This window comes from Scyliorhinus torazame, chromosome 8, assembly GCF_047496885.1.
Source record: "Scyliorhinus torazame isolate Kashiwa2021f chromosome 8, sScyTor2.1, whole genome shotgun sequence".
NCBI classification, from domain to species: Eukaryota; Metazoa; Chordata; class Chondrichthyes; order Carcharhiniformes; family Scyliorhinidae; genus Scyliorhinus; species Scyliorhinus torazame.
This window is the reverse complement of record NC_092714.1, coordinates 279,342,490-279,366,439: the sequence shown is the minus strand read 5'-3', so window position 1 is coordinate 279,366,439 and position 23,950 is coordinate 279,342,490. Positions and strand designations below refer to the sequence as shown.

General features: G+C 63.8%; 1 protein-coding gene across 1 annotated transcript in view; it reads left to right on the top strand.

Moving 5' to 3' along the window:
• The window catches only part of LOC140428682 (matrix metalloproteinase-24-like), a 273,538-nt gene that overhangs the window by 227,894 nt on the left and 21,694 nt on the right, over nt 1-23,950 (top strand). Inside the window, 1 exon segment of the mRNA XM_072515411.1 lies at nt 22,237-22,398. Within this exon segment, the coding sequence (XP_072371512.1) occupies nt 22,237-22,398 (162 nt within the window).

Here is a 23,950-nt window from a genome sequence, read left to right as displayed (position 1 = left end):
AGCTCCCTCACTCACACAGCTCCCTCACTCACACAGCTCCCTCACTCACCCAGCTCCCTCACTCACTCAGCTCCCTCACTCACTCAGCTCCCTCACTCACCCAGCTCCCTCACTCACTCAGCTCCCTCACTCACTCAGCTCCCTCACTCACTCAGCTCCCTCACTCACCCAGCTCCCTCACTCACTCAGCTCACACAGCTCCCTCACTCACTCAGCTCCCTCACTCACACAGCTCCCTCACTCACTCAGCTCCCTCACTCACTCAGCTCCCTCACTCACACAGCTCCCTCACTCACTCAGCTCCCTCACTCACACAGCTCCCTCACTCACTCAGCTCCCTCACTCACACAGCTCCCTCACTCACTCAGCTCCCTCACTCACCCAGCTCCCTCACTCACTCAGCTCCCTCAGTCACACAGCTCCCTCACTCACCCAGCTCCCTCAGTCACCCAGCTCCCTCACTCACCCAGCTCCCTCACTCACACAGCTCCCTCACTCACTCAGCTCCCTCACTCACACAGCTCCCTCACTCACACAACCCACCTCACTCACTCAGCTCCCTCACTCACACAGCTCCCTCACTCACCCAGCCCACCTCACTCACACAGCTCCCTCACTCACACAGCCCACCTCACTCACACAGCTCCCTCACTCACACAGCTCCCTCAGTAACCCAGCTCCCTCAGTAACCCAGCTCCCTCACTCACACAGCTCCCTCACTCACCCAGCTCCCTCACTCACCCAGCTCCCTCACTCACTCAGCTCCCTCACTCACTCAGCTCCCTCACTCACACAGCTCCCTCACTCACCCAGCCCACCTCACTCACACAGCTCCCTCACTCACACATCCCATCTCACTCACACAGCTCCCTCACTCACACACTCACACGGCTCCCTCACTCACCCAGCTCCCTCACTCACCCAGCTCCCTCACTCACCCAGCTCCCTCACTCACCCGGCTCCCTCACTCACACGGCTCCCTCACTCACTCAGCTCCCTCACTCACCCAGCTCCCTCACTCACCCGGCTCCCTCGGTCACCCGGCTCCCTCACTCACACGGCTCCCTCACTCACCCGGCTCCCTCACTCACCCGGCTCCCTCACTCACCCAGCTCCCTCACTCACCCAGCTCCCTCAGTAACCCAGCTCCCTCACTCACACAGCTCCCTCACTCACTCAGCTCCCTCAGTCACACAGCTCCCTCACTCACTCAGCTCCCTCACTCACTCAGCTCCCTCACTCACACAGCTCCCTCACCCACTCAGCTCCCTCACTCACTCTGCTCCCTCACTCACTCGGCTCCCTCACTCACACGGCTCCCTCACTCACTCGGCTCCCTCACTCACACGGCTCCCTCACTCACACGGCTCCCTCAGTCACCCGGCTCCCTCACTCACCCAGCTCCCTCGGTCACCCAGCTCCCTCGGTCACCCAGCTCCCTCGGTCACCCAGCTCCCTCACTCACCCGGCTCCCTCACTCACCCGGCTCCCTCACTCACCCGGCTCCCTCACTCACCCAGCTCCCTCAGTAACCCAGCTCCCTCACTCACACAGCTCCCTCACTCACTCAGCTCCCTCAGTCACACAGCTCCCTCACTCACTCAGCTCCCTCACTCCCTCAGCTCCCTCACTCACACAGCTCCCTCACTCACACAGCTCCCTCACTCACTCAGCTCCCTCACTCACACAACTCCCTCACTCACTCGGCTCCCTCACTCACTCGGCTCCCTCACTCACCCGGCTCCCTCACTCACCCGGCTCCCTCAGTCACCCGGCTCCCTCACTCACCCAGCTCCCTCGGTCACCCAGCTCCCTCGGTCACCCAGCTCCCTCGGTCACCCAGCTCCCTCGGTCACCCAGCTCCCTCGGTCACCCAGCTCCCTCGGTCACCCAGCTCCCTCGGTCACCCAGCTCCCTCGGTCACCCAGCTCCCTCGGTCACCCAGCTCCCTCGGTCACCCAGCTCCCTCACTCACCCAGCTCCCTCACTCATCCAGCTCCCTCACTCACACGGCTCCCTCACTCACCCGGCTCCCTCACTCACCCGGCTCCCTCACTCACTCGGCTCCCTCACTCACTCGGCTCCCTCACTCACACGGCTCCCTCACTCACCCGGCTCCCTCACTCACCCGGCTCCCTCAGTCACCCGGCTCGCTCACTCACCCGGCTCGCTCACTCACCCGGCTCGCTCACTCACCCGGCTCCCTCACTCACCCGGCTCCCTCACTCACCCGGCTCCCTCACTCACCCGGCTCTCTCACTCACCCGGCTCCCTCACTCACCCGGCTCCCTCACTCACCCGGCTCCCTCACTCACCCGGCTCCCTCACTCACCCAGCTCCCTCACTCACTCAGCTCCCTCACTCACACAGCTCCCTCACTCACTCTGCTCCCTCACTCACACGGCTCCCTCACTCACCCGGCTCCCTCACTCACCCGGCTCCCTCACTCACCCGGCTCCCTCACTCACACAGCTCCCTCACTCACACAGCTCCCTCACTCAACCAGCTCCCTCACTCACACAGCTCCCTCACTCACACACTCACACAGCTCCCTCACTCACTCGGCTCCCTCACTCACCCAGCTCCCTCACTCACCCAGCTCCCTCACTCACTCAGCTCCCTCAGTCACACAGCTCCCTCACTCACCCAGCTCCCTCACTCACACAGCTCCCTCACTCACTCACTCACCCAGCTCCCTCACTCACCCAGCTCCCTCACTCTCCCAGCTCCCTCACTCACCCAGCTCCCTCACTCACCCAGCTCCCTCACTCACACGGCTCCCTCACTCACACGGCTCCCTCAGTCACCCGGCTCCCTCACTCACACAGCAACCTCACTCACACAGCTCCCTCACTCACACAGCTCCCTCAGTCACACAGCTCCCTCACTCACCCAGCTCCATCACTCACACAGCTCCCTCACTCACACGGCTCCCTCGCTCACTCGGCTCCCTCAGTCACACAGCTCCCTCACTCACCCAGCTCCCTCACTCACACAACTCCCTCACTCACACAGCTCCCTCACTCACACAGCTCCCTCACTCACACGGCTCCTTCGCTCACTCGGCTCCCTCATTCACACAGCTCCCTCACTCACTCACTCACCCAGCTCCCTCACTCACTCAGCTCCCTCACTCACTCAGCTCCCTCACTCACACAGCTCCCTCACTCACACAGCTCCCTCACTCACACACTCAATCGGCTCCCTCACTCACACAGCTCCCTCGGTCACACAGCTCCCTCACTCACACACTCACCCAGCTCCCTCACTCACTCACTCACACAGCTCCCTCGGTCACACAGCTCCCTCAGTCACACAGCTCCCTCACTCACACACTCACACGGCTCCTTCGCTCACTCGGCTCCCTCACTCACACAGCTCCCTCACTCACACAGCTCCCTCGGTCACACAGCTCCCTCACTCACACACTCACCCAGCTCCCTCACTCACTCACTCACCCAGCTCCCTCAGTCACCCAGCTCCCTCACACACTCACCCAGCTCCCTCACTCACTCACTCACCCAGCTCCCTCACTCACCCAGCTCCCTCACTCACACACTCACACGGCTCCCTCGCTCACTCGTCTCCCTCACTCACACATCTCCCTCACTCACCCAGCTCCCTCACTCACACAGCTCCCTCACTCACACACTCGAACGGCTCCCTCGCTCACTCGGCTCCCTCACTCACACGGCTCCCTCGGTCACACAGCTCCCTCGGTCACACAGCTCCCTCACTCACTCAGCTCCCTCACTCACTCAGCTCCCTCACTCACTCAGCTCCCTCACTCACACAGCTCCCTCGCTCACACGGCTCCCTCGCTCACTCGGCTCCCTCACTCACTCACTCACCCAGCTCCCTCAGTCACACAGCTCCCTCACTCACACAGCTCCCTCCCTCACTCACTCACCCAGCTCCCTCACTCACACAGCTCCCTCACTCACACAGCTCCCTCCCTCACTCACTCACCCAGCTCCCTCACTCACCCAGCTCCCTCGCTCACACAGCTCCCTCACTCACACAGCTCCCTCACTCACCCAGCTCCCTCGCTCACACAGCTCCCTCACTCACTCAGCTCCCTCACTCACACACTCACACGGCTCCCTCGCTCACTCGGCTCCATCACTCACTCACTCACCCAGCTCCCTCACTCACCCAGCTCCCTCAGTCACACAGCTCCCTCACTCACCCAGCTCCCTCACTCACCCAGCTCCCTCACTCACCCAGCTCCCTCACTCACCCGGCTCCCTCACTCACCCGGCTCCCTCACTCACACAGCTCCCTCACTCACCCAGCTCCCTCACTCACCCAGCTCCCTCACTCACACAGCTCCCTCAGTCACACAGCTCCCTCGCTCACACAGCTCCCTCGCTCACCCAGCTCCCTCGCTCACACAGCTCCCTCAGTCACACAGCTCCCTCAGTCACACAGCTCCCTCACTCACACAGCTCCCTCACTCACACAGCTCCCTCACTCACTCAGCTCCCTCACTCACACACTCACACGGCTCCCTCGGCTCCCTCACTCACTCAGCTCCCTCACTCACACACTCACACGGCTCCCTCGCTCACTCGGCTCCCTCGCTCACAAGGCTCCCTCGGTCACCCAGCTCCCTCACTCACCCAGCTCCCTCACTCACCCAGCTCCCTCACTCACACAGCTCCCTCACTCACACAGCTCCCTCACTCACCCGGCTCCCTCACTCACCCCGCTCCCTCAGTCACCCGGCTCCCTCACTCACCCAGCCCCCTCACTCACACAGCTCCCTCACTCACACACTCACACGGCTCCCTCGCTCACTCGGCTCCCTCACTCACACAGCTCCCTCACTCACACAGCTCCCTCACTCACCCAGCTCCCTCACTCACCCAGCTCCCTCACTCACTCAGCTCCCTCACTCACACAGCTCCCTCAGTCACACAGCTCCCTCACTCACCCAGCTCCCTCACTCACTCAGCTCCCTCACTCACACACTCACACGGCTCCTTCGCTCACTCGGCTCCCTCACTCACACGGCTCCCTCACTCACACACTCACCCAGCTCCCTCACTCACCCAGCTCCCTCACTCACCCAGCTCCCTCACTCACACAGCTCCCTCACTCACCCAGCTCCCTCACTCTCCCAGCTCCCTCACTCACACGGCTCCCTCACTCACACAGCTCCCTCACTCACACAGCTCCCTCACTCACACACTCACTCGGCTCCCTCACTCTCCCAGCTCCCTCACTCACACAGCTCCCTCACTCACACACTCACTCGGCTCCCTCACTCTCCCAGCTCCCTCACTCACACAGCTCCCTCGGTCACACAGCTCCCTCACTCACCCAGCTCCCTCACTCACACACTCACAAGGCTCCCTCGCTCACTCGGCTCCCTCAGTCACACAGCTCCCTCACTCACCCAGCTCCCTCACTCACACACTCACTCGGCTCCCTCACTCACACAGCTCCCTCACTCACACACTCACACAGCTCCCTCACTCACACGGCTCCTTCGCTCACTCGGCTCCCTCACTCACACAGCTCCCTCAGTCACACAGCTCCCTCAGTCACACAGCTCCCTCACTCACTCAGCTCCCTCACTCACACAGCTCCCTCAGTCACACAGCTCCCTCACTCACTCGGCTCCCTCGCTCACTCGGCTCCCTCACTCACTCACTCAGCTCCCTCAGTCACACAGCTCCCTCAGTCACACAGCTCCCTCACTCACCCAGCTCCCTCACTCACCCAGCTCCCTCACTCACACACTCACACGGCTCCCTCGCTCACTCGTCTCCCTCACTCACACATCTTCCTCACTCACCCAGCTCCCTCACTCACACACTAAAACGGCTCCCTCGCTCACTCGGCTCCCTCACTCACACGGCTCCCTCACTCACACGGCTCCCTCGGTCACACAGCTCCCTCGGTCACACAGCTCCCTCGGCCACACAGCTCCCTCGGTCACACAGCTCCCTCGGCCACACAGCTCCCTCACTCACACGGCTCCCTCACTCACTCACTCACCCAGCTCCCTCAGTCACACAGCTCCCTCACTCACACAGCTCCCTCCCTCACTCACTCACCCAGCTCCCTCACTCACACAGCTCCCTCACTCACACAGCTCCCTCACTCACTCAGCTCCCTCACTCACCCAGCTCCCTCACTCACTCAGCTCCCTCACTCACTCAGCTCCCTCACTCACCCAGCTCCCTCACTCACCCAGCTCCCTCACTCACTCAGCTCCCTCACTCGCTCAGCTCCCTCACTCACACAGCTCCCTCACTCACACAGCTCCCTCACTCACTCAGCTCCCTCACTCACTCAGCTCCCTCAGTCACCCAGCTCCCTCACTCACCCAGCTCCCTCACTCACCCAGCTCCCTCGGTCACCCAGCTCCCTCGGTCACACAGCTCCCTCACTCACCCAGCTCCCTCACTCACCCAGCTCCCTCACTCACCCAGCTCCCTCACTCACCCAGCTCCCTCACTCACCCAGCTCCCTCACTCACACAGCTCCCTCACTCACCCAGCTCCCTCACTCACTCAGCTCCCTCACTCACTCAGCTCCCTCACTCACCCAGCTCCCTCACTCACCCGGCTCCCTCACTCACACGGCTCCCTCAGTCACCCGGCTCCCTCACTCACATGGCTCCCTCAGTCACCCGGCTCCCTCACTCACCCGGCTCCCTCAGTCATCCGGCTCCCTCACTCACCCGGTTCCCTCACTCACTCGGCTCCCTCACTCACCCGGCTCCCTCACTCACTCGGCTCCCTCACTCACCCGGCTCCCTCACTCACCCGGCTCCCTCACTCACCCGGCTCCCTCAGTCACCCGGCTCCCTCACTCACCCGGCTCCCTCACTCACCCGGCTCCCTCACTCACCCGGCTCGCTCACTCACCCGGCTCCCTCACTCACCCGGCTCCCTCACTCACCCGGCTCCCTCACTCACCCGGCTCCCTCACTCACACGGCTCCCTCACTCACCCGGCTCCCTCACTCACCCGGCTCCCTCACTCACTCGGCTCCCTCACTCACTCGGCTCCCTCACTCACACGGCTCCCTCACTCACCCGGCTCCCTCACTCACCCGGCTCCCTCACTCACACGGCTCCCTCACTCACTCAGCTCCCTCACTCACCCGGCTCCCTCACTCACCCGGCTCCCTCACTCACACAGCTCCCTCACTCACACAGCTCCCTCACTCACACACTCACACGGCTCCCTCACTCACTCGGCTCCCTCACTCACACAGCTCCCTCACTCACACAGCTCCCTCACTCACCCAGCTCCCTCACTCACACAGCTCCCTCACTCACACAGCTCCCTCACTCACACAGCTCCCTCACTCACACACTCACACGGCTCCCTCGCTCACTCGGCTCCCTCACTCACACAGCTCCCTCACTCACACAGCTCCCTCACTCACACAGCTCCCTCACTCGCCCAGCTCCCTCACTCACACAGCTCCCTCACTCACCCGGCTCCCTCATTCACCCAGCTCCCTCACTCACTCAGCTCCCTCAGTCACACAGCTCCCTCACTCACCCAGCTCCCTCACTCACACAGCTCCCTCACTCACTCACTCACCCAGCTCCCTCAGTCACACAGCTCCCTCACTCACCCAGCTCCCTCACTCACCCAGCTCCCTCACTCACCCAGCTCCCTCACTCACACGGCTCCCTCAGTCACCCGGCTCCCTCACTCACACAGCTCCCTCACTCACACAGCTCCCTCACTCACACAGCTCCCTCACTCACACACTCACCCAGCTCCCTCACTCACACAGCTCCCTCAGTCACACAGCTCCCTCACTCACCCAGCTCCATCACTCACACACTCACACGGCTCCCTCGCTCACTCGGCTCCCTCAGTCACACAGCTCCCTCACTCACCCAGCTCCCTCACTCACACAGCTCCCTCACTCACACGGTTCCTTCGCTCACTCGGCTCCCTCACTCACACAGCTCCCTCACTCACTCACTCACCCAGCTCCCTCAGTCACACAGCTCCCTCACTCACCCAGCTCCCTCACTCACCCAGCTCCCTCACTCACCCAGCTCCCTCACTCACACGGCTCCCTCAGTCACCCGGCTCCCTCAGTCACCCGGCTCCCTCAGTCACTCAGCTCCCTCACTCACACAGCTCCCTCACTCACACAGCTCCCTCACTCACACAGCTCCCTCACTCACACAGCTCCCTCACTCACACAGCTCCCTCACTCACACACTCACTCGGCTCCCTCACTCACACAGCTCCCTCACTCACACAGCTCCCTCAGTCACTCAGCTCCCTCACTCACACAGCTCCCTCACTCACACAGCTCCCTCGGTCACACAGCTCCCTCAGTCACACAGCTCCCTCACTCACACACTCACACGGCTCCTTCGCTCACTCGGCTCCCTCAGTCACACACTCACCCGGCTCCCTCACTCACACACTCACCCGGCTCCCTCACTCACCCAGCTCCCTCACTCACCCAGCTCCCTCACTCACACACTCAAACGGCTCCCTCGCTCACTCGGCTCCCTCACTCACACGGCTCCCTCGGTCACACAGCTCCCTCGGTCACACAGCTCCCTCGGTCACACGGCTCCCTCGCTCACTCGGCTCCCTCACTCACTCACTCACCCAGCTCCCTCAGTCACACAGCACCCTCACTCACACAGCTCCCTCCCTCACTCACTCACCCAGCTCCCTCACTCACACAGCTCCCTCACTCACCCAGCTCCCTCGCTCACACAGCTCCCTCACTCACACACTCACACGGCTCCCTCGCTCACTCGGCTCCCTCACTCACTCACTCACCCAGCTCCCTCACTCACCCAGCTCCCTCACTCACACAGCTCCCTCCCTCACTCACTCACCCAGCTCCCTCACTCACCCAGCTCCCTCACTCACACAGCTCCCTCCCTCACTCACTCACACAGCTCCCTCACTCACACAGCTCCCTCACTCACCCAGCTCCCTCGCTCACACAGCTCCCTCACTCACACAGCTCCCTCACTCACCCAGCTCCCTCGCTCACACAGCTCCCTCACTCACACAGCTCCCTCACTCACTCAGCTCCCTCACTCACACACTCACACGGCTCCCTCGCTCACTCGGCTCACTCACTCACCCAGCTCCCTCACTCACCCAGCTCCCTCAGTCACACAGCTCCCTCACTCACTCAGCTCCCTCAGTCACACAGCTCCCTCACTCACCCAGCTCCCTCACTCACCCAGCTCCCTCACTCACCCAGCTCCCTCACTCACCCAGCTCCCTCACTCACACAGCTCCCTCGCTCACCCAGCTCCCTCGCTCACACAGCTCCCTCAGTCACCCAGCTCCCTCAGTCACACAGCTCCCTCACTCACACAGCTCCCTCACTCACTCAGCTCCCTCACTCACACACTCACACGGCTCCCTCGCTCACTCGGCTCCCTCACTCACCCAGCTCCCTCACTCACACAGCTCCCTCGCTCACCCAGCTCCCTCGCTCACACAGCTCCCTCAGTCACCCAGCTCCCTCAGTCACCCAGCTCGCTCACTCACCCAGCTCCCTCACTCACTCAGCTCCCTCACTCACACACTCACACGGCTCCCTCGCTCACTCGGCTCCCTCGCTCACACAGCTCCCTCACTCACACAGCTCCCTCACTCACTCAGCTCCCTCACTCACACAGCTCCCTCACTCACTCAGCTCCCTCACTCACCCGGCTCCCTCACTCACTCAGCTCCCTCACTCACACAGCTCCCTCACTCACCCAGCTCCCTCACTCACACAGCTCCCTCGCTCACCCAGCTCCCTCGCTCACACAGCTCCCTCAGTCACACAGCTCCCTCACTCACACAGCTCCCTCACTCACTCAGCTCCCTCACTCACACACTCACACGGCTCCCTCGCTCACTCGGCTCCCTCACTCACACAGCTCCCTCACTCACTCACTCACCCAGCTCCCTCAGTCACCCAGCTCCCTCACTCACCCAGCTCCCTCACTCACTCAGCTCCCTCACTCACACACTCACACGGCTCCCTCGCTCACTCGGCTCCCTCGCTCACACGGCTCCCTCGGTCACACAGCTCCCTCACTCACACAGCTCCCTCACTCACTCAGCTCCCTCACTCACACAGCTCCCTCACTCACTCGGCTCCCTCACTCACCCGGCTCCCTCACTCACTCAGCTCCCTCACTCACACAGCTCCCTCAATCACACAGCTCCCTCACTCACCCAGCTCCCTCACTCACACAGCTCCCTCGCTCACCCAGCTCCCTCACTCACCCAGCTCCCTCACTCACACAGCTCCCTCACTCACCCAGCTCCCTCACTCACACAGCTCCCTCGCTCACCCAGCTCCCTCACTCACCCAGCTCCCTCAGTCACCCAGCTCCCTCAGTCACCCAGCTCCCTCACTCACCCAGCTCCCTCACTCACTCAGCTCCCTCACTCACATACTCACACGGCTCCCTCGCTCACTCGGCTCCCTCGCTCACACGGCTCCCTCGGTCACACAGCTCCCTCACTCACACAGCTCCCTCACTCACTCAGCTCCCTCACTCACACAGCTCCCTCACTCACTCAGCTCCCTCACTCACCCGGCTCCCTCACTCACTCAGCTCCCTCACTCACACAGCTCCCTCACTCACCCAGCTCCCTCACTCACCCGGCTCCCTCACTCACTCAGCTCCCTCACTCACACAGCTCCCTCACTCACCCAGCTCCCTCACTCACTCAGCTCCCTCACTCACACAGCTCCCTCACTCACACAGCTCCCTCACTCACCCAGCTCCCTCACTCACCCAGCTCCCTCGCTCACCCAGCTCCCTCACTCACACAGCTCCCTCACTCACTCAGCTCCCTCACTCACACAGCTCCCTCACTCACTCAGCTCCCTCAGTCACACAGCTCCCTCACTCACACAGCTCCCTCACTCACACAGCTCCCTCACTCACACAGCTCCCTCAGTCACACAGCTCCCTCACTCACAGCTCCCTCACTCACACAGCTCCCTCACTCACCCAGCTCCCTCACTCACTCAGCTCCCTCACTCACACACTCACACGGCTCCCTCGCTCACTCGGCTCCCTCACTCACACAGCTCCCTCACTCACACAGCTCCCTCACTCACCCAGCTCCCTCACTCACCCAGCTCCCTCACTCACACAGCTCCCTCGCTCACCCAGCTCCCTCACTCACCCAGCTCCCTCACTCACCCAGCTCCCTCACTCACTCAGCTCCCTCACTCACACACTCACACGGCTCCCTCGCTCACTCGGCTCCCTCACTCACACGGCTCCCTCACTCACACACTCACACAGCTCCCTCACTCACCCAGCTCCCTCACTCACCCAGCTCCCTCACTCACACAGCTCCCTCAGTCACACAGCTCCCTCACTCACACAGCTCCCTCACTCACACAGCTCCCTCACTCACACACTCACACGGCTCCCTCGCTCACACGGCTCCCTCACTCACCCAGCTCCCTCACTCACCCAGCTCCCTCACTCACTCAGCTCCCTCACTCACTCAGCTCCCTCGCTCACCCAGCTCCCTCACTCACTCAGCTCCCTCACTCACACGGCTCCCTCACTCACCCAGCTCCCTCACTTACCCGGCTCCCTCACTCACACGGCTCCCTCACTTGCACAGCTCCCTCACTCACACGGCTCCCTCACTCACCCAGCTCGCTCACTCACACAGCTCCCTCACTCACCCAGCTCCCTCACTCACTCAGCTCCCTCACTCACACACTCACACGGCTCCCTCGCTCACTCGGCTCCCTCACTCACACAGCTCCCTCACTCACACAGCTCCCTCACTCACCCAGCTCCCTCACTCACCCAGCTCCCTCGCTCACACAGCTCCCTCGCTCACCCAGCTCCCTCACTCACACAGCTCCCTCACTCACCCAGCTCCCTCACTCACCCAGCTCCCTCACTCACTCAGCTCCCTCACTCACACACTCACACGGCTCCCTCGCTCACTCGGCTCCCTCACTCACACGGCTCCCTCACTCACCCGGCTCCCTCACTCACCCGGCTCCCTCACTCACACGGCTCCCTCACTCACCCGGCTCCCTCACTCACCCGGCTCCCTCACTCACCCGGCTCCCTCACTCACCCGGCTCCCTCACTCACTCAGCTCCCTCACTCACTCGGCTCCCTCACTCACTCGGCTCCCTCACTCACCCGGCTCCCTCACTCACCCGGCTCCCTCACTCACCCGGCTCCCTCACTCACCCGGCTCCCTCACTCACCCGGCTCCCTCACTCACCCGGCTCCCTCACTCACTCGGCTCCCTCACTCACCCGGCTCCCTCACTCACCCGGCTCCCTCACTCACACAGCTCCCTCACTCACCCGGCTCCCTCACTCACCCGGCTCCCTCACTCACACGGCTCCCTCACTCACTCAGCCTCCTCACTCACCCGGCTCCCTCACTCACCCGGCTCCCTCACTCACACGGCTCCCTCACTCACACAGCTCCCTCACTCACCCAGCTCCCTCACTCACACAGCTCCCTCACTCACACACTCACACGGCTCCCTCACTCACTCGGCTCCCTCACTCACACAGCTCCCTCACTCACACAGCTCCCTCACTCACCCAGCTCCCTCACTCACACAGCTCCCTCACTCACACAGCTCCCTCACTCACACAGCTCCCTCACTCACACACTCACACGGCTCCCTCGCTCACTCGGCTCCCTCACTCACACAGCTCCCTCACTCACACAGCTCCCTCACTCACACAGCTCCCTCACTCGCCCAGCTCCCTCACTCACACAGCTCCCTCACTCACCCAGCTCCCTCACTCACCCAGCTCCCTCACTCACTCAGCTCCCTCAGTCACACAGCTCCCTCACTCACCCAGCTCCCTCACTCACACAGCTCCCTCACTCACTCACTCACCCAGCTCCCTCAGTCACACGGCTCCCTCACTCACCCAGCTCCCTCACTCACACGGCTCCCTCACTCACACGGCTCCCTCAGTCACCCGGCTCCCTCACTCACACAGCTCCCTCACTCACACAGCTCCCTCACTCACACAGCTCCCTCACTCACACACTCACCCAGCTCCCTCACTCACACAGCTCCCTCAGTCACACAGCTCCCTCAGTCACACAGCTCCCTCACTCACCCAGCTCCCTCACTCACACGGCTCCTTCGCTCACTCGGCTCCCTCACTCACACAGCTCCCTCACTCACTCACTCACCCAGCTCCCTCACTCACACGGCTCCTTCGCTCACTCGGCTCCCTCACTCACACAGCTCCCTCACTCACACGGCTCCCTCGCTCACTCGGCTCCCTCAGTCACACAGCTCCCTCACTCACCCAGATCCCTCACTCACCCAGCTCCCTCACTCACACGGCTCCTTCGCTCACTCGGCTCCCTCACTCACACAGCTCCCTCACTCACTCACTCACCCAGCTCCCTCAGTCACACAGCTCCCTCACTCACCCAGCTCCCTCACTCACCCAGCTCCCTCACTCACACGGCTCCCTCACTCACACGGCTCCCTCAGTCACCCGGCTCCCTCAGTCACCCGGCTCCCTCACTCACACAGCTCCCTCACTCACACAGCTCCCTCACTCACACAGCTCCCTCACTCACTCAGCTCCCTCACTCACACGGCTCCCTCACTCACACGGGTCCCTCAGTCACCCGGCTCCCTCACTCACACAGCTCCCTCACTCACACAGCTCCCTCACTCACACAGCTCCCTCACTCACACAGCTCCCTCACTCACACAGCTCCCTCACTCACACACTCACTCGGCTCCCTCACTCACACAGCTCCCTCGGTCACACACTCACCCAGCTCCCTCACTCACTCACTCACACAGCTCCCTCGGTCACACAGCTCCCTCAGTCACACAGCTCCCTCACTCACACAGCTCCCTCACTCACACACTCACTCGGCTCCCTCACTCACACAGCTCCCTCGGTCACACACTCACCCAGCTCCCTCACTCACTCACTCACACAGCTCCCTCGGTCACACAGCTCCCTCAGTCACACACTCACACAGCTCCCTCACTCACACAGCTCCCTCACTCACACAGCTCCCTCAGTCACACAGCTCCCTCAGTCACCCAGCTCCCTCACTCACACACTCACACGGCTCCTTCGCTCACTCGGCTCCCTCAGTCACACACTCACACAGCTCCCTCACTCACACAGCTCCCTCACTCACACAGCTCCCTCACTCACACAGCTCCCTCACTCACACAGCTCCCTCAGTCACACAGCTCCCTCACTCACTCACTCACCCAGCTCCCTCAGTCACCCAGCTCCCTCACTCACACACTCACCCGGCTCCCTCACTCACCCAGCTCCCTCACTCACCCAGCTCCCTCACTCACACACTCACACGGCTCCCTCGCTCACTCGTCTCCCTCACTCACACATCTCCCTCACTCACCCAGCTCCCTCACTCACACAGCTCCCTCACTCACGCACTCAAACGGCTCCCTCGCTCACTCGGCTCCCTCACTCACACGGCTCCCTCGGTCACACAGCTCCCTGGGTCACACAGCTCCCTCACTCACACGGCTCCCTCGCTCACTCGGCTCCCTCACTCACTCACTCACCCAGCTCCCTCACTCACACAGCTCCCTCCCTCACTCACTCACCCAGCTCCCTCACTCACACAGCTCCCTCACTCACCCAGCTCCCTCGCTCACACAGCTCCCTCACTCACACAGCTCCCTCACTCACCCAGCTCCCTCGCTCACACAGCTCCCTCACTCACACAGCTCCCTCACTCACTCAGCTCCCTCACTCACACACTCACACGGCTCCCTCGCTCACTCGGCTCCCTCACTCACTCACTCACCCAGCTCCCTCACTCACCCAGCTCCCTCACTCACAGCTCCCTCCCTCACTCACTCACCCAGCTCCCTCACTCACACAGCTCCCTCACTCACCCAGCTCCCTCGCTAACACAGCTCCCTCACTCACACAGCTCCCTCACTCACCCAGCTCCCTCGCTCACACAGCTCCCTCACTCACACAGCTCCCTCACTCACTCAGCTCCCTCACTCACACACTCACACGGCTCCCTCGCTCACTCGGCTCCCTCACTCACTCACTCACCCAGCTCCCTCACTCACTCAGCTCCCTCACTCACACACTCACACAGCTCCCTCACTCACTCAGCTCCCTCACTCACACACTCACACGGCTCCCTCAGTCACACAGCTCCCTCACTCACTCAGCTCCCTCAGTCACACAGCTCCCTCACTCACCCAGCTCCCTCACTCACCCAGCTCCCTCACTCACCCAGCTCCCTCACTCACCCAGCTCCCTCACTCACTCAGCTCCCTCACTCACACACTCACACGGCTCCCTCGCTCACCCAGCTCCCTCACTCACCCAGCTCCCTCACTCACTCAGCTCCCTCACTCACACACTCACACGGCTCCCTCGCTCACTCGGCTCCCTCACTCACACGGCTCCCTCACTCACACACTCACCCAGCTCCCTCACTCACACAGCTCCCTCACTCACCCAGCTCCCTCACTCACTCAGCTCCCTCACTCACACACTCACACGGCTCCCTCGCTCACTCGGCTCCCTCACTCACACGGCTCCCTCACTCACACACTCACCCAGCTCCCTCAGTCACACAGCTCCCTCACTCACCCAGCTCCCTCACTCACTCAGCTCCCTCACTCACACACTCACACGGCTCCCTCGCTCACTCGGCTCCCTCACTCACACGGCTCCCTCACTCACACACTCACCCAGCTCCCTCACTCACCCAGCTCCCTCACTCACCCAGCTCCCTCACTCACCCAGCTCCCTCACTCACACAGCTCCCTCACTCACACAGCTCCCTCACTCACACAGCTCCCTCACTCACACAGCTCCCTCAGTCACACACTCACACGGCTCCCTCACTCACACGGCTCCCTCACTCACCCAGCTCCCTCACTCACTTAGCTCCCTCACTCACACACTCACACGGCTCCCTCGCTCACTCGGCTCCCTCACTCACACGGCTCCCTCGCTCACCCAGCTCCCTCACTCACTCAGCTCCCTCAGTCACATGGTCTTGTTTGTTTGTGAAATTCTGTCTTGTGGGGGAGGGTTTTCCAATCTCACTCTGCCCTGAAGCAGCAAAATTAATAATCCAGCTACCTGTCTGCCCTCAGCTGAACCTGTTAATCTGTCCGGGCCTTGGCTTCAATGTCTAAGTTCTTTATTTCTAACTGCTCCCTCACTATATCGAACCTCAGCTCCTTGACTGAGCCAAGCTCGGCTTGTTTTGATGATCTGGTGAGAGCGAATGTCACACATAAGCTCAGGTGTTTATGTAACGTCGGGAGAAACCCAGGGAGCTGGCACGTTGCCATATTATTGGGGAAATATGAGGTCATGTTTATTTCTGTTGTGTTTGTGTTCCTCCTCTACACTGTCTGAGAAAGAAAAACATCAGAACACGAGGCAAAGTCAGATTCATTATCCACCCTGACCTTTCCCTGGGTGTCAGGTCTCAGGTCGCTCAAACAGGCCCATCACCGCCCATTCATTTCTTTAGCATCCTGACGTAGTTTCTTCAATCCTAGCAAATGCACACAATCTTCTTCAAATCTTCCCCCATCTTCCACTATTGTCCTCCCTCCCTCCGTCCCTCGCTCCCTCGCTCACTCACTCCCTCCCTCCCTCCGTCCCTCCTCCCTCTCTCCCTCACTCACTCCCTCGCTCACTCCCTCGCTCACTCCCTCCCTCCCTCTGTCCCAACCGCCCTCCCTCCCTCCCTCTGTCCCTCCGTCCCTCCCTCCCTCCCTCCGTCGCTCCCCCCTCCCTCCGTCCCTTCCCCCTCCCTCCGTCCCTTCCTCCCTCCCTCCCTCCATCCCACCCTCCCTACCGCCCTCCCTCCCTCCGTTTGTCCCTCCCTCCGTCCCTCCCTCCCGCCCTCCCTCATTCCCTCCCTCCCACCCGCCGTCCCTCCCTCCCGCCCTCCCTCATTCCCTCCCTCCCGCCCTCCCTCATTCCCTCCCTCCCACCTGCCGTCCCTCCCTCCCTCTCTCCGTCCCTCCTTTCATCCTCCCTCCCTCCCTCCATCCCTCCCTCACATCCACCCTCCCTCCTGCCCACCATCCCTCCCTCCGTTCCTCACTCCCGCCCTCCCTCCATCCCTCCCTCTGTCCCACCCTCCCTACCACCCTCCCTCCCTCCGTTCGTCCCACCCTCCCGCCCTCCCTCATTCCCCCCCTCCCACCCGCCGTCCCTCCCTCCCTCTCTCCGTCCCTCCTTTCATCCGTCCCTCCCTCCATCCCTCCCTCACATCCACCCTCCCTCCTGCCCACCATCCCTCCCTCCGTTCCTCGCTCCCGCCCTCCCTACATCCCTCCCTCCATCCCTCCCTCCGTCCCACCCTCCCTACCGCCCTCCCTCCCTCCGTTCGTCCCTCCCTCCGACCCTCCCTCCCGCCCTCCCTCATTCCCTCCCTCCCTCCCTCATTCCCTCCCTCCCACCCGCCGTCCCTCCCTCCCTCTTTCCGTCCCTCCCTCCCTCTCTCCGACCCTCCTTTCATCCGTCCCTCCTTCCCTCCCTCCATCCCTCCCTCACATCCACCCTCCCTCCTGCCCACCATCCCTCCCTCCGTTCCTCACTCCCGCCCTCCCTCCATCCCTCCCTCCATCCCTCCCTCCCTACCACCCTGCATCCCTCCCTCCCTCCCTTCCTCCATCCCTCCCTCCCTCCCTCCATTCCACCAGCCCACCCACCATCCCTCCCTCCCTCCGTCCCACCCTCATTCTGTCCCTCCCTCCGTCACTCCCTCCCTCCATCCCTCCCTACCTCCATCCCTCCCTCCCTCTGTCCCTCCCTCCCACCATCCATCCCTCTGTCCCTCCTTCCCGCCCTCCCTCCCGCCGTCCCTCCCTCCCTCCGTCCGTCCCTCCCTCCCTCCATCCCTCCCTCCATCCCTCCCTCCATCCCTCCCTCCCTCCATCCCTCCCTCCCTCCCTCCTTCCCTCCCTCCAGTCCCTCCCTCCCTCCTTCCCTTCCTCCACCCCTCCCTCCCTCCACCCCTCCCTCCCTTCCTCCCTCCATCCGTCCCTCCCTCTTTCTGTCCCTCCCTCCGTCACTCGCTCCCTCCATCCCTCCCTCCCTCTGTCCCTCCCTCCATCCCTTCCTCCCTCTGCCCCTCCCTCCATCCCTCCCTCCGTCCGTCCCTCCCACCCTACCGCCCTCCCTCCCTACCTCCCTCCCTCCCTCCGTCTCTCCCTCATTCCGTCCCTCTCTCCCACCCTCCGTCCTTCCCTCCCGCCCTCTCTCATTCCCTCCCTCCCGCCGTCCCTCCCTATCTCCGTCCCTCCTTTCGTCCATCCCTCCCTCCATCCCTCCATCCCTCCCTCCCATCCACCCTCCCTCCCGCCCACCATCCCTCCATCCGTTCCTCACTCCCTTGCTCCCGCCCTCCCTCCATCCCTCCTTCCGTCCCTCCCTCCCTACCACCCTCCCTCCCTCCGTCCCTCCCTCCCTCTCTTCCTCCATCCCTCCCTCCCTCCCTCCCTTCATTCCACAATCCCTCCCTCCCTCCCTCCATCACACCCTCATTCTGTCCCTCCCTCCGTCACTCCCTCCCTCCATCCCTCCCTCCCTCTGTCCCTCCCTCCCACAATCCCTCCCTCTGTCCCTCCTTCCCGACGTCCCTCCCTCCTTCCCGCCCTCCCTCCCCCCTCCTTCCCTCCCTCCCTCCCTTCCTCCATCCCTCCCTCCCTCCCTTCCTCCATCCCTCCCTCCCTCCATTCCACCATCCCGCCCGCCGTCCCTCCCTCCCTCCATCCCTCCCTCCCTCCCTCCATCCGTCCCACCCTCTCTCCCTCCGTCCCTCCCTCCTTCTGTCCCTCCCTCCGTCACTCCCTCCATCCCTCCCTCCCTCCCCTCCATCCCTCCATCCCTCCCTCCATCTGTCCCTCCCTCCATCCCTCCCTCTGTCCCTCCTTCCTGCCCTCCCTCCCGCCATCCCTCCCTCCCTCCGTCCGTCCGTCCATCCCTCCCTCCCGCCCTCCCTCATTCCCTCCCTCCCGCCATCCCTCCCTCCCTCGCTCCATCCCTCCTTTCGTCCGTCCCTCCCTCCCCCCCTCCCTCCATCTCTCCCTCCATCCGTCCCTCCCTCCCTCCGTCCCTCCCTCCTTCCGTCACTCCCTCCTTCTGTCCCTCCCTCCGTCACTCCCTCCCTCCTTCCCTCCCTCCCTCTGTCCCTCCCTCCCCCCCTCCGTCCCTCCCTCCCTCCTGCACTCCCTCCCTCCCGCACTCCCTCCCTCCCTCCAGTCCCTCCTTCCCTCCCTCCCTCCCTTCCTCCATCCCTCCCTCCCTCCCTTCCTCCATCCCTCCCTCCCTCCATTCCACCATCCCGCCCGCCGTCCCTCCCTCCCTCCATCCCTCCCTCCCTCCCTCCATCCGTCCCACCCTCTCTCCCTCCGTCCCTCCCTCCTTCTGTCCCTCCCTCCGTCACTCCCTCCCTCCATCCCTCCCTCCCTCCCCTCCATCCCTCCATCCCTCCCTCCATCTGTCCCTCCCTCCATCCCTCCCTCTGTCCCTCCCTCCATCCCTCCCTCTGTCCCTCCTTCCTGCCCTCCCTCCCGCCATCCCTCCCTCCGTCCGTCCGTCCATCCCTCCCTCCCGCCCTCCCTCATTCCCTCCCTCCCGCCATCCCTCCCTCCCTCGCTCCATCCCTCCTTTCGTCCGTCCCTCCCTCCCACCCTCCCTCCATCTCTCCCTCCATCCGTCCCTCCCTCCCTCCGTCCCTCCCTCCCTCCGTCCCTCCCTCCCTCCGTCCCTCCCTCCTTCCGTCCCTCCCTCCTTCTGTCCCTCCCTCCGTCACTCCCTCCTTCTGTCCCTCCCTCCGTCACTCCCTCCCTCCTTCCCTCCCTCCCTCCCTCCCTCTGTCCCTCCCTCCCAACCTCCCTCCACCCCTAACTCTGTCCCTCCTTCCCTCCCTCCCTCCCTCCCTCCATTCGTCCCTCCCTCCCGCCCGCCGTCCCTCCCTCCCTCCCTCCCTCCCGCCCGCCGTCCCTCCCTCCCTCCCTCCCTCCTTCACTCCCTCCTTCACTCCCTCCCTCCCTCCATCCCTCCCTCCCTCCCACCCTCCCTCCCTCTCACCCTCCCTCCCTCTGTCCCTCCTTCCTGCCCTCCCTCCCGCCATCCCTCCCTCCCGCCCTCCCTCCGTCCATCCCTCCGTCCCTCCCTCCTTCTGTCCCTCCCTCCGTCACTCCCTCCTTCTGTCCCTCCCTCCGTCACTCCCTCCCTCCTTCCCTCCCTCCCTCCCTCTGTCCCTCCCTCCCAACCTCCCTCCACCCCTCACTCTGTCCCTCCTTCCCTCCCTCCCTCCCTCCATTCGTCCCTCCCTCCCTACCGCCAGTCCCTCCCTCCCTCCCTCCATTCCACCATCCCGCCCGCCGTCCCTCCCTCCCTCCCTCCTTCACTCCCTCCCTCCCTCCATCCCTCCCTCCCTCTGTCCCTCCCTCCCACCCTCCCTCCCTCTGTCCCTCCTTCCTGCCCTCCCTCCCGCCATCCCTCCCTCCCGCCCTCCCTCCGTCCATCCCTCCCTCCCTCCCTACCTCCGTCTCTCCCTCCATCCCTCATTCCGTCCCTCCCTCATTCCGTCTCTCCCTCCTTCCCGCCCTCCCTCATTCCCTCCCTCCCGCCCTCTCTCCGTCCCTCCTTTCGTCCATCCCTCCCTCCCGCCCTCCCTCCATCCCTCCCTCCCATCCACCCTCCCTCCCGCCCGCCGTCCCTCCCTCCCTCCGTCACTCCCTCTCTCCCTCCATCCGTCCCCTCCCTCCCTCCGTCCCGCCCTCCTTCTGTCCCTCCCTCCGTCACTCCCTCCCTCTGTCCCTCCCTCCTACCCTCCCTCCATCCCTCCCTCTGTCCCTCCTTCCCGCCCTCCTGCCGTCCCTCCATCCGTCCCGCCCGCCCTCCGTCCCTCCCTCCCTCCCTCCGTCCTGCCCTCCCTCCGTCCGTCCCCCCCTCCCTCCCTCCCTCACTCCCTCCCTCCCTCCTGCCCTCCCACCCGCCCTCCCGCTCACCCTCCCTCCCTCCCTCCTGCTCGTCCTTCCTCCCTCCCTCCCTCCCGCCCGCTCGTCCTTCCTCCTTCACTCCCGCCGTCCCTCCCTCCCTCCCCGTCCCTCGCTCTCTCCCTCCTTTCCTCCCTCTCTCCCTCCATCCCTCCCTCCCCCCGCTCATCCTTCCTCCCTCCCGCTCTCGCTTCCTCCCTCCCGCCCTCGCTCCCTCCCTGTCTCCCACCCTCTCTCCCTCCCTCGCTCCCTCCCTCTCTCCCGCCCTCGCTCCCTCCCTCTCTCCTGCCCTCGCTCCTTCCCTCCCGCCCTCGCTCCCTCCCTCCCTCCCGCCCTCGCTCCCTCCCTCCCGCCCTCGCTCCCTCCCTCCTTCACGCCCTCGCTCCCTCCCTCCCGCCCTCGCTCCCTCTCTCACTCCTGCCCTCCCTCCCTCCCGCTCGTCCTTCCTCCCTCCCTCCCTCCCTCCTGCCCGTTCGTCCTTCCTCCTTCCCTCCTGCCGTCCCTCCCTCCCGCCCTCGCTTCCTCCCTGTCTCCCGCCTCCTCCCTGTCTCCCGCCCTCCCTCCCGCCCGCCCTCCCTGTCTCCCACCCTCGATCCTTCCCTCCTGCCCGCCCTCCCTGTCTCCCCCCGCCCTCCCGCGCGCTCGCTCCCCTCTCACTGAAACTCTCTGTGGAGGTGCAGAGTTCCTGTTTCAGGCTGATGACCTAGCAACAGAATTGGGGAAGAGACGTAGCAGATTTGAAGCAGATTCAGGAATAGGAAGAGGGACTAGACCAGGAGCAGGCCATTCGGCCCCTCGATCCTGCTCCGCCATTTAATAAGAGTATGGCTGATCTGATAACCTCAAATCTGCTTCCCGCCTACCCCTCCGATAACCTTTCACCCCTTTGGTTACCAAGAATCGATCCACCTCTGCCTTAAAAACGTGCAAAGATCTGCTTCCAGGGAGAGAGTTCCGAAAACTCCCAATCCTCGGACACAAAGAATTTCACCTCTTTTCCATTTTAAATGGGTGACCTCTCATTTTTACACAGGGTCACGGCAAGGTTCAGCGAGCGAGCAAACATCTGGCAAATGGAGGATAATGTGGGCAGATGTGAAATGGTTCAGTTTGGAAGGAATCCGTGCTTCAGCAGCACGGAAAACATGACTGTTTAGCAAGGACCTCCCATCCGGAGTGTTGGGAAAGTTTGGAAATGGATTCTGGGTCGGGATCACTTCTGCTTTTCTTTCCTCACTAGGAAACGACCTGTTCCTGGTGGCTGTCCATGAGCTCGGCCACGCCCTGGGCCTCGAGCACTCCAATGATCCCAGCGCAATCATGGCTCCTTTCTATCAATATATGGATACAGAAAACTTCAAACTCCCGCAGGATGATTTACAAGGCATTCAGAAGATTTATGGTGTGTTCGCTGAACATTGACCTTTTCATTCCCTCAGTCAGCCTGTGCCAACTTCCCCAATCTCTTGTACTGCCCCTCACCCTGTTCGCTTGGGAGGCATCGCAAAGGCAGTTACAGTATAACTGGCTTCCTCCCTAATCACATCCCAGACCAGCCTCCCGGGAGAGGGAACGGCGGATTTGGGATGTACAAGTGAAGAAATCCGTCCATTTCCAATCTCGTCATTTTGACCATTTCCTGCTGGGAAATCACCCCGTCACCCAGCTCCCCGTCACCCAGCTCCCCGTCACCCCATCACCCCGTCACCCAGCTCCCCGTCACCCAGCTCCCCGTCACCCATCACCCCGTCACCCAGCTCCCCGTCACCCAGCTCCCCGTCACCCAGCTCCCCGTCACCCAGCTCCCCGTCACCCAGCTCCCCGTCACCCAGCTCCCCGTCACCCCGCTCCCCGTCACCAGCTCCCCGTCACCCCGCTCCCCGTCACCCAGCTCCCCGTCACCCAGCTCCCCGTCACCCCGCTCCCCGTCACCCAGCTCCCCGTCACCCAGCTCCCCGTCACCCAGCTCCCCGTCACCCAGCTCCCCGTCACCCCGTCACCCAGCTCCCCGTCACCCAGCTCCCCGTCACCCAGCTCCCCATCACCCCGTCACCCAGCTCCCCGTCACCCCGCTCCCCATCACCCCGTCACCCAGCTCCCCGTCACCCCGTCACCCAGCTCCCCGTCACCCCGCTCCCCGTCACCCAGCTCCCCGTCACCCCGCTCCCCGTCACCCCGTCACCCAGCTCCCCGTCACCCCGCTCCCCGTCACCCAGCTCCCCGTCACCCCCGTCACCCAGCTCCCCGTCACCCCCGTCACCCAGCTCCCCGTCACCCCGCTCCCCGTCACCCCGCTCCCCGTCACCCAGCTCCCCGTCACCCAGCTCCCCGTCACCCAGCTCCCCATCACCCCGTCACCCAGCTCCCCGTCACCCCGCTCCCCATCACCCCGTCACCCAGCTCCCCGTCACCCCGTCACCCAGCTCCCCGTCACCCAGCTCCCCGTCACCCAGCTCCCCGTCACCCCGCTCCCCATCACCCCCGTCACCCAGCTCCCCGTCACCCCGCTCCCCATCACCCCGTCACCCAGCTCCCCGTCACCCCCGTCACCCAGCTCCCCGTCACCCAGCTCCCCGTCACCCAGCTCCCCGTCACCCCGCTCCCCGTCACCCCCATCACCCCGTCACCCCATCACCCCGTCACCCCATCACCCCGTCACCCAGCTCCCCGTCACCCAGCTCCCCGTCACCCAGCTCCCCGTCACCCAGCTCCCCGTCACCCAGCTCCCCGTCACCCCGCTCCCCGTCACCCCGCTCCCCGTCACCCAGCTCCCCGTCACCCTGCTCCCCGTCACCCAGCTCCCCGTCACCCAGCTCCCCGTCACCCAGCTCCCCGTCTCCCCAGCTCCCCGTCACCCCACTCCCCGTCACCCCGCTCCCCGTCACCCCGCTCCCCGTCACCCCGCTCCCCGTCACCCAGCTCCCCGTCACCCCGCTCCCCGTCACCCCACTCCC